This window comes from Coffea eugenioides, chromosome 11 (genome assembly GCF_003713205.1).
Source record: "Coffea eugenioides isolate CCC68of chromosome 11, Ceug_1.0, whole genome shotgun sequence".
Taxonomy (NCBI): domain Eukaryota; kingdom Viridiplantae; phylum Streptophyta; class Magnoliopsida; order Gentianales; family Rubiaceae; genus Coffea; species Coffea eugenioides.
The window spans coordinates 7,900,560-7,912,247 of NC_040045.1; the positions used below are offsets into that span (position 1 = coordinate 7,900,560).

Sequence of the window (11,688 nt, forward strand, 5' to 3'; positions counted from 1 at the left end):
TGATTTGGCTTATATCTAAAAAATGAGAAGATGTGAATGAACAAGATCTAAGGCCTTGTTTGGACAGCCATTTTTCGTCAAAAAATTGCGTCATTTTCCGTAATGACATTTTCCTATTACTTTTTTTTTCTCACATACATCAAATCGCTACAATAATTTTTCTACAAAAATCCTAGAAAATGCTATCCAAACACAACCTAAATAAAAAATAAATTTCAAATATTAAAAAATATTTAAATAAATTGCTTTTTTGAGCCAAATTCGAGCTCAACAAGTAACAAGTATTACAACAAATTGAGCCTAATAGTAACAGGGTTCAATATGATTTCATATTCAATTTAAGTAGATGTGATGTTTGAATCGGCCTTAACAAAGCATTTTCTCTTCAAATAAATTTCGATTTCGAAAAGTACATACCTAAAGCAATCAATTTCACATGCATAGCTAGCTATAATGGACAAATTGACACTAGATCTGGTTCCATGGGCCACAATAGTGGGCTTTTGGTGGCCGTAATTCAGCCCAAAATCCACTTAACTAGACAATCCCACTCGGAACGGCAACTCGAGGCTTCGTTGTATGGTAGACTAAGACCACACTAAAAGCCGCCGCCTCTGCCTCCGCCGCCGTCCGCAGCCTCACTCCTCCGGTCGCTTATGTCTATGTCGATGGTTTCAACTAGTCCTCCTTTTCCTGAAGACAGAATCAGCCAAGCAACAGTCACAAAAGCAGTAAAAGCTCTGATAAAATGGAGAAAACTCCACTCCATAACAACCCAAAATAAACCAGCTGCAGGAGAAGAAGAAAAGCAAGAACTTCTCGAAGATGAAGATGGTAACGAAGAAGAAGATTTCATTTACCTCTTCTTGACCCTCAAGAAAATCCCACCAAAAGATTCGTCCAAAATACCCCACAAAATTTCACTCCCAAACCCGCTTCACTCTCTGGCTGACGGCAACCTCAGCCTTTGCCTGATTATAGATGACCGACCCATCAAATCCCCGTATAGAATTACTGCAGAATTTGCTCAAAAGAAGGTGAAGTCTGAGGATATTCCCATTGATAAGGTTGTCAAGCTGTCCAAGCTGAAATCAGATTGCAAGACTCTGGAGGGAAGGCGAAAGCTGTATCAATCATACGACATGTTTTTTGCTGATAAAAGGGTTGTTTCGTTGCTTCCAGGTGTTTTAGGGAAGCAATTTTATAAGAAGAAGAGGAAAATTCCCGTGCCGTTGGATTTGAGGAGCAGGGATAATTGGAAAGAGCAGATTGAGATGGCAGTAAATTCGGCATTGTTATGCTTTGGGAGTGGGAGTTGTAGTGTTGTGAAGGTGGGGAAATGTGGTGGGATGGGGAGTGATGAGATTGTTGAGAATGTCTTTGCTGCTGTGAAAGGGATTTCGGTGGTTGTTCCAAAAAAGTGGGATGGGATTAGAGCCTTGCATTTGAAGCTCTCGGATTCTTTGGCATTGCCTGTTTATGATGGGAATTTGGGATCGTTGAATGCAGAGGATCGAGTTGAAGAGGGAGATCTGGAGGGGAAGAAAAATGGGATTTTGGAGCTTAAGAAGATGAGACAAGGAAGAGAAGGTGCATTGAAGAGGTGAAGAGTGAGGAAAGGATGTGAACCGAAGAATTAAGAGAATGGAAATATCAACGGGGTGAGTTCTGTGCAGTTACACTTTGTGCCTCCTACTAATGTGAGATGTTCTAGGGGTCCCGCAGCAAATACCGGAAGAGCCAACAGTTTGGGTAATAATGTATTTTGGGTTACGGATAGTGGATATTGAAAGAACTGTTGGCTTCTTAGCTTCCATTGTTATTTTTGATTTTGTATTGATACTTGATACATGCCGGCCTTTTGAGGCATGCAATGACATAGCCAAGAGAAGTAAGATTCTGATGGTCTGACTTCAAGTTTCTTCCTTTGTGTTTGATTGTTAACACTAGTTTGTCATTTGAATATTAAGTTACACCTCGTTGCTTCCATATTGGGTTATTTGTGATTGCCAATAATTGGTTGGAATTACTCACACTTTCCAATTTGTCTTTTCTGTAAGTTGATATTCTTGATACTTATTGCTTTGTCATGTAGGGTTGAGTTTTCTGTTGAAAGATTAACAGCGAAGTTGGGGTAGACTTTCATCTTTCTAGTGTAAAAAAGAAATAAAAAAATTCATATTGATGACTTTGACTCTTCAGGTTCCAAATCTTGGTAATGAAAACATGAAGAAAGAGATGGTAAACCGAGGAGATGAAAGAGTGGGAAGGTGGTAAAAGATAAAGCGTATACAAGCTTTGTTTCCTAAAAGCTAAGAAGGAAACTAGATAACTTTCTTTACTCACTGGATTACATAGCTGTACAAGTAATTGTTCTTTTTTTCTTTTCCTGCAAAGTTGACATCTAATTGAAGATCATCAAAGTGATGAAAATTCAACTTAATTTGAGATCTGAGCTTTCCAACATTAAGCAATTGTTCAAATTTGATTTTCATTTGTGATTGGGAACTAATTTTATGAACAGTGGCTTTAAATATAAGTTACTTTCTGGATGCATGTTTGTTGCATTGCCTCTTGTTTACATATCTTTATGTTTCTTAGCTGTGTATTTATTCTTACCCATCTTGTGCTCAAAGTATCATAGGAATTCTAAAGATGTCGTAAACATTGAATAAGCTTACTTTATATTTTTTCCTGGCAATAGTTCACCCTAGTTGGAGATTAATCATCTTCAAGCAGCTATGTAAAATTCTATACTTCTGTCAACATACAAGTAAATGCATCTTGAATCTTGATGACATCAATTCTCTTAATTGAAGCTCCTTTGTGATGAATATTTTCTAATATTGTATTTTTTAATATGCATTTCTATTAGTGAAAAGAAGCTTTTGATGTTTTTAATAATATTTTCCTTCTTCGTTTTATTTATCGGCAGTAGTAGAGATGATATCCTAGCACCAATATTGCAATATCTGTAACTTTTTGTGTCTATCTATTATTGGCAGAGATACAATGATAAGCTCTAACTTTATGGTGGTTGTGATTTGTCTGAGACTCTAGAATGCTGTTGTATTCACATTTCAAATGATTCAAGGTAATTTTTTTTTTTATCAAACTTGAAATCAGTGAGTTATCACAAGTTAAGGTGGCCTATGTCCTACATACGAGGTACTTTAGATATTTTTTATTTGGCAGTGGTTTTATTTTTATATTAATTTGAGTCTCGGTTAGCTTGTTCTGCCTTGCACTTGGATTATATCAACTCTGTCCCAGTTAGTACACCCAGAGCGTCATGTGTAGTTATGAGAAAGGCTATACAGATATGTTGATATGGCAAGACCAATTACCTTCTGTATGAAACGAAACAACTTTTTCCTTTGTGGTTTCAATTAGGCTTCTTCTCATGTTATATTGTTATATATAGCCAATATTCTATTAGGGATTATCGAAAGCAAGTAGGGACCCAAAAAATTACTCTTTTCTAGGCAGAAATTGATATTCTGGTATGTAATTGTATACTTCCTTTTAACAGATTATAACATTAAGCCTAGGGACTTTGGGTGTTTACTGTTTTGAACAATGTCGATAAAGCTAGCTCCAACCAATTCCAACTTTCCCAAAGAAATTAGGAGGCAAATTTGAAAGGTTGAGCAAATGTTAAAAACTTCAGATTTGTCTCATTTGATTGTAGTTGCTTGAACCTTTGTCATCCAAACAAAAAAAGAGCGCTTGGACTCTCTACAGTGATCTTGTTGTTGGCACTCTTTTTGGTATGTAATTCTTATTCTTTTTGTGGGTCTCCAAACAATTCCAACTTTTCCAAAGAACTTAGCAGGAAAATTTGGAAGGTTGAGCGAAGGTTGAAAACTTCAGATTTGTCTCATCTGATCATAGTCACTTGAACCTTTATCATCCAAACAAAGAAAGTGTGCTTGGACTCTCAACAGTAGTCTTGTTGATGGGCACTCTTCTTCTGCCGAACCAGATTTTTTAATAAATTTTTTTTGGGGATCAACTTGATCACTAGCATATAGAGTTGTCCTAGTACAGGACAGATTTGTGATTACTTTCTGTTATTTTTGCATGTGAGTTGGCTTTTTGCATTACATCTCAAGCTAGTATTGTCTTTCTTGAAATTCCAAATCGTAGTTCACAAGATTAGAGAAGCTAAACCCTTGGTGTTGAGAACAATTGCTCATATACTCCCATTTCCACTGGCAACAGTATTCATTGACCTTTGATTAGCTGTTAAGGAGTCTTACACGCACCTTATTTCATGAAATTAGCCTGGCATTTTTGCAATTTTGACAGCTGGAGTATTTTAGGTTGAAGAGTCCTCACTTCTGGCTTTGAAATGATTTTAAAGGAGGTTAATGTTGATTGAGATATACAGTCGCTTCTTTGACATGAAGACAACCTATATATGGGGGATGAGTTCAACCCAACAAATGTAGCAACCCAATTTCCTTAAAATTGATATAGTGGAATGGTTCTTGAAGACTTCTGTTGCAAAATTTTGAGGAAAATTGGTAAGGCTATTATGTTGAGCTTTATGTCCAAAATTTTTTCGTGGTCAGTGGGTGTGAACGCATTTGGTACTTGTCTAAATTTTGGAGTTGTCAGCGAGTGTGAATGCATTTACTGCTCATAACATATGCGTCAAGCCTAAAAATCCGGATCGCTTTCCCCGTGCCATCAACTCTCCATAAACGTGTGAAATTCTGTGGATAAGCTGATGTATGATGGTAATATCCAAGAAAAGGGTGTATTGTCTGCTTATATCTATTTATACGCCATTCTTTCCCCTAAGCAAGGGCGATTGATTTTTTTGGTAGAGCTGAAAATGCTTCTCATGGAGCATAGCAAAGATATAAGAAAAAATAGGAAGAAGAAGAAATGGAAAAAATTCTACATTTGTTGCTTGTTAAAAATAGAGAAGACAATGTTAACGGATCATCAGATTAATGATCTACCAGAAATGTTCATTCAGGTTTAATGGCTTTTTCTTCCTGTTCAACCTCTTTGCTTTTTTTTCACTTCATTTCTTTTAGCAGTGTTTTATTGCTTTTTTGCAGAACTAATTAAATAATTTTTCACTTCCAGCACCCTGTTTGTATCTCACCCGCCCTCCTCATTGGCGCTGCTCGTCTTTCTTTTCCTGCAAAGCTTACATCTAATTGGAGATCATCAAACTGATGAAAATCCAGCTTAACTTTAGATTTGGGCTGTCAGTTAGTCCTTGATAACAAGAATTGATGGTTACGGTAAAGATCCAAAGTAAGTCATCATTAGACTCTTATGCTCTTCTTCTTCTTCCTTTTTTTAATTTTATTTTTGGCGCTAGTGGGGCTAGGTTCTTATTCATTATTTTGATGTACCCAAAAATAAAAAATAAAAAAAATAAAGAGAAGGGAGGAATCACTAGTCTCTGTTCTTGCCTCAAAGAAAGTTAAGAAATTAATTGTTGTAATTGAATTTTAGTGTGCGTTGTTCTTCACAAAACCTTTATTTAGAATGTTGAAAGTCACCTATGAGTTCTTTTGAAAAAGGAAATAGAAGAGAGTCTGTTTGGATTTTCTTTCTTAAATTGTGTAGGTACAATTTTTGTAGATTGCTTTTTTCCCCCTCTCTTTCTTTCTTTCTCTGATGGTGTATTTATGGGCATATGTCTGTCAATTTCTCGCAAGATTTCTGCTTTTAAAACAATTAAAGTAGCTTACTTTGTTGTTGGTGCTCTGGTTAGGCAATTTCAACTTTGGCATTTCAGTGCTCTTTAATGGTAGTTCCTGGAACTAAATATCCGAAGATTGCCAATGTGTGAGAGTTGAGGACAAATGAGGCTGACCTCAAGACTAGGCAAGTGTTGTATCCTCTGTTTTAATGGAGATTGCTTTTATTTTCCTTCTTTAGAAAGTGATGAACTTGTCTGTTGGAAATAGGAACTAATTATGCAGATCCAAGAGGAGGTTGCTCCCGAGGAGTTCTTTCCATACATTCTAGACCAAAAATGCTGACAGGACTTGTTTGAGGAAGCTCAATTAGAATAGAAATACTCAGAGATGGTGACTGGTGAGAAAGCACAAAGTAAGACCAAGGTAGTTGTTTGCATCATCAAGGACCTGAGACAAAAGTTTGCTCCATGACCTGTCTGTGGACAATACCCTGATGAAGTTGCTCATAATGCGAAGGAATGACTTGCTAGATGCTAGAATTCTTAGTTAACTAATTAAAATGTCAATGATGCAACTGTAGCCAGGAGTTTGCATAACCAGCTGAGGAAGGTTTTCAATGATGGAGTGGCTTCAATTTGAAATTACTCCAACTTGTAATAGTAGTTTCTTTGTACAATTTCAGGTGTATGTTATTATTAAAAAAAAAAAAAAACTTTAGAATTCTTTGGAGACCAACAGCAAAAACGAAGTGGATGTAGATCACTACATATTAAAAATGAAATTCTTTTATTTTTTAAAGGTACTTTGGATAACAATTTTGCTGTAGCTCAATATTTCTCTGTTTTCTAGTTGGGCCTGGCCTTATTTTTGTTTGTCTTTACTGTAGCTTTCAAGCAGGGGAAGGAATATAGGTATAAACACACTAAGCTCATTCCACTTTCTGTTTGTTTTGGTAAGAACGGATAGCAATAATAGTTTCAACGGCAGCACTAGTGAAGACAGAGCTAATGGGATTTCAATTGGAGGCAAAAATTGGCATAAAGCCACAGGCTTTCTCAAAATTCGAACTGGGTTTGGGTCCATCAACTATTGTCAAAGTCTGCACCAAAGTCATTTTCTCTCGTCATCAAGTTCTTCAGTGGTAAAAGTATTTCATAAGCCTTCTTCAATTGATACATAATTGTTGTTTCTAATTTCATAATAAGAGTTTCTTTTTGCTTGTGGACAGCTTTTACTAGTAAATATCTGATAACAGGCATTCATAATGCTCATGATTTTGCATATGTATATAGTTGTGGAATGTGGAAAGAGCATCTTCCTTGTCAACTGAATTATTTTTTCTTTTAAATTATGGAGATTTAATCTGGTAGATTATGGTGTTCATTTTACTGATTAAGGGCAGTATTTTTTTCTCTTGGCAGTTACTTCAAGAGATTTAACCTTCAATTACTTGGATTCAGAGGAAAACATGTGCTTTAATCTTAAAATTTTGTGGTTGTTTACTGGGTGTTTCAGGAGATTGTTAGATTGTAGGTCCATGTAATTAGATAGTGAACTTATTTATGGAATTGAGGATGGAGTTTGTTGAAAAACTGTTATTGGTTACACTTAATCTGCCATAGGCTGTGGAAATGGAAGTTAGAAGGTTATGAATGGTTCCTTAATTAAAAAGGAATTTGTTGCAGTTTCAACATGATCGTTTGGCTATATTTGCGAAAGGACAATTTCTTGGTGGCCGTTTTTCTTTTTAATTTTTTGAAGTGTAAAAGTGGATACCAAAAGTTACCCATGTTTAATTTGAAGTTGGTCAAGGCTTGGATGCTTGGAGATGTGTTGGAGTAACATATAGATTCTCATAAATGCCTACTCTTCAGCAGTAATGGTGCAGGACATACACGTTTCATTGTAGATTAACTGCACGCACTGATTGTGTCTGTCCTTCCTTAAATTGAAAGGGGTGTGCAAAGTCGAAAAATTCCGATTTCGAGACCGATTTCGAATTGAATTCGGAAATTCGAATTCGGAATTTCGGTAATTCAGAATGGAATTCGATAATTCCAATTTCGAATTGGTCGAAATCGGGTCGAATTCGAAATTATAATTTTTGAAATCAGAATTATCGATTTCGAATTGGGAATTCGAAATCGGAACTTTTATTTCGAATTCGAATAATAATATTTATATATAATATAATAATATATATAATACATATTATATAACATAATAAGTAAAATAGTTGATAAATAATAAGTAATAACAACAATACTAACATAACATCTAACAATTGAAATTGCAAAAACCCTAATCTGTCTTCCGCCGCCTCTTCCTCGTCTCTCATCTCAAGACTCACTGTCTCTCACCTTCCTTCCTCTGCCTCCACCGACCACCGCCTCCACCGCCTGACTAACTGTCTCACCTTTCTTTCTCTACCTCTGCCGCCTCACTCTCGGTTTCACCTTCATCCTCACGCCATTTCTTCAAGCCTGACAGACATAGCCTTCATCTTCAAGCCCGACAGGCGACAGACATCTTCACGTCATCTTCACTCTTCATCTTCAAGCCATCATCAGCCTTCATCTTCAAGGACAAATTGAGGTACGCGGCTGATTTTACTTAGCTTTCATCTATGTTTCTAGTGTATTTTTCTTAGGCATTTCATCAAACAGCTTGCATACTTTGGCCTTTTGTTTTTGAGTTTTGTGATGTTTGATGTGTTCTTAGATATGTTTCTTGTCCAGTAGCTTGCTGTTTAAAAAGGTGAATAATGATGAAAGATTGTATATCTGGTCACGAGGTTTTAGTTGCAATGTGTTTATATAAATTGGTCAAGGTAACTGATAAGATCTGTCAATCTTTCTTTTGGAGATATGGTAAGCCATGGTGATTCTGCGACTTATCGTGTCCTATGATATTCCTATTCTCTTCGGCTAATGGCATCAGTATGATTGTTTAGAAAGGCAATGTCCTACAAGGGACTGCATTAAATTTGAACAGGTTTTTCCGTTTTTTTGACTAAGAGGGAAAAAAACCAAAAAAAAAAAGTGCACAGGTTTGAATTCGGAATTCGAATCCACCGAAATTCCGAATTCAATTCGGCATCGAATTCGAAATCGAACTTGCCATTTCGAAATCGAATTCGGTTCGGGAAAAATCAGGCCAAAATTTCGAAAAATTCCGATTTCAAACTTCCGATTTACCGAATTTCGATTTCGATGCACAGCCCTATTTAAATAGTAATCTATTTTATGAAATTAGTTCTATTTGTCAACCTACACCTGTCCTCTTAATTGAAGCTCCATCTGTAAATTAGTTCCCAATCTTTGCACTTTTAAGATACATTTCCTGAATTAGCATAGTTGTGATTGGTCTGAGACAGAGAGCTTGATAATTTGGGGAAAAGAATAGTATTAGTGCTTGATAATGCTTGATGCAGGATCAAAGTCTTGTTTTGTTTGAATGGTGCATATGTGTTTTGGGCATTTTAATTTGCTACTAGTTTTACTTGGTAGTAGTCGTGACCACTTGTTGCATATTATCCATATATTTGTGCTTCCGAAACTGTAATTCCTCGGGTAATCAGCTGAATGGCGGCATGCAAGACACAGATTCTGTTTCTGTGTTTCGTAGTAATAGTTAAATTGCTTACGTTTGCAGTGAATGTGTTCAATTAATTCATTTATTTTTCACTTTATTATTATATTACCTCATATTGCTCCAATGTTTCCCGCCTAAATCCAATATGTGCTCATATCCTGACACTTGGTATTCTTCTAGAACTTGATGATTATGATTAGACTTGTGATTTTGGTGGCTACATGTGTTTCTTTGTTGATTGAACTATAAAATTACTTCTATAATGGGTAAGTGAATTGTTTAGATATTGGAGTTTTGTTAACTGTAAGTGAGGACAATATGGTCCAAGGACTTACAGAATATGAAAAAGCACTAGTAGTTTTTCACACCCAAGTTTAATGTGGAAAAATATTTGTGAACCTCATCTTACGGGCAAGTCCTGATTGTCCCGTGGAACAATTATGATCAGTTTTTAATGCTGGTGGGATTTAACTAATTATGATTGGTTTTGCACCAGGAAATTAAATTCGTAACTTGGATTGTTGGAGACAAAAATGGCTGGATTTTGGTGTCCCAATCTTGCACTTTTAAGTTACATTTCCTGAATTAGCATAGTTGTGATTGGTCTGAGACAGAGAGCTGTTATATTCACATTTCAAATGACTGAGGTAAGTTTTAGTTCAATATTACCTCCAAAAAAGATTGTGGTGGACCATTTATAAGTTATGATGGGTTAATATGGCTCTAGTTGTTCCTCTCAGGGCATTTCACATCTTTTCTACTTGGTATTGGTACTGTTTTAATCCGGTCATGTTGGTTAGTTCTTTATGCCTTGCATATCAATTATATCACTGCTCTTATCTCAGTTATTACGATTCAGACTGTCATATATACTTTGAGAAGGTCTACTTGTATATGTTGATATAGTCAGGCCAATTACCTTCCGTATGCAATGAAGCAACCTCATTCTTGTGTCCTTGTTCTTTTGTTGCATCACTCAATATAGTCAATATATCTTTTTAGGGCTTATGAAATGCAAGGTGGAGAGAAAAAGTGACTCTTTTCTTGGCAGAAAATGTTATTTTGGTTTTTAATGGTATATATTCTTTTGTTTCTGTATTCTGTTCATGAGAAATCTTGCAAGATTATCCTAGATGACGGCACCAAATTGATCATGTTTGGGTCAATTGGTGAACAATGTTGAAAATGTAGGTCCAAAATGATTTTAACTTTGCCAAAGTACTTAGGAGATGTATTTGAAAGGTTGACTGAAGATTGAATTAGAGGCCCTTGAAGTTTTACGACCTAAGCAACAAAAAAGTGCCTGGACTCTCTAGAGTCATATTGCTTATTGGCTTTATTGATATGCTTCTTTGGATCAATTTGATCACTTAGTATTTTCCAGGTTTAGGTTTGCAAGTTTCCGGGTTCAAAAATTCTATCTTGTTGAGCCAAATGCTTGTGTAAATCTTGGTCGCCTAACAACTTCTTTTGTTATCTATATAAGAGTTCTTCTTTTCAGCAAAAAATAAGTAATGCAATTATCTTTTGGCTGTTCATCGTTCCACAATGACTGGAAAAATATATTATGGTGTAACAAGTCAATTTGGAGCTTTTTCTTTTTTTAGTATCTACTAAAATGGCTTTGAAATGTTAGAATGTAAACGAAGTCCATTGACAGTATTAAAAACTGGTCGTCATTGAATAAATGTATCGCAGGGATATTTCGTGAACATATTTTAATCAAATTCATCAATTATTTTGTGCATAATATGTAGCTGTCCAAATCTATCTCAAGCTAGTTTGAGAGAAAAAATGTGATTTTTTTTCCAAATCCATTTTTCATACCAAACATGGTGAAGAACAAGAGATCTTCACTAAAGAAGTTTTTTTGAATCCTGAAATTAAATGGTTTTTATATGACTTTGAGGCTCGAAGAGTCACATGAAAATGCTTTCTTAGACTTGTTCTTTGTCTTAGCTAATAATTCACTAGTTTATTTTGAAATTAATAGAAAAATGCAGTTACAGTTGAAAAGCATTATTCTAAATGTGTGACCAGGCCTATATAGGTTGTGAATTATATCAGATGGGTCAGCATAATAATTTCTGGCCTGCTAAATATTTATTGTGAGCAAATATGAAGGTGGAAGAAAGCTAAAATTTCACTTGGACATCTCATCATTGTTGCATAGGTTATTACATTCTTACAGTCTTCTCATGAGCTCTATTTGCAAAAGAAAAGATCTCTATGAAATAGAAGTTTTGGAGAAAACGTTGACTAAGAAGAGAATCAATCTTGTAGATTTCTACAGAATTTACCCATCTTGTGTTGAGAAAGTGATCTGAGTCTGGGCACTTCAAGAAATTTGTAGTTATTATGGTTTATATATTCGAAAAGTATTAGTTTTGCATTTCATAAGTTTTCTTGGTTATTTATTCGT

The 11,688-nt window shown here is 35.5% G+C and overlaps 1 protein-coding gene across 1 annotated transcript; it reads left to right on the top strand.

Annotated features, from left to right (window-relative positions):
- The first annotated feature begins 548 nt into the window (after positions 1 to 548).
- On the top strand, positions 549 to 1,999 carry LOC113753157 (ribosomal L1 domain-containing protein 1-like). Its single transcript, XM_027297256.1, has one exon. The coding sequence runs from the start codon at positions 657 to 659 to the stop codon at positions 1,605 to 1,607; it is 951 nt and encodes a 316-aa protein (XP_027153057.1). The 5' UTR covers positions 549 to 656; the 3' UTR covers positions 1,608 to 1,999.
- The last annotated feature ends 9,689 nt before the right edge of the window (positions 2,000 to 11,688 follow it).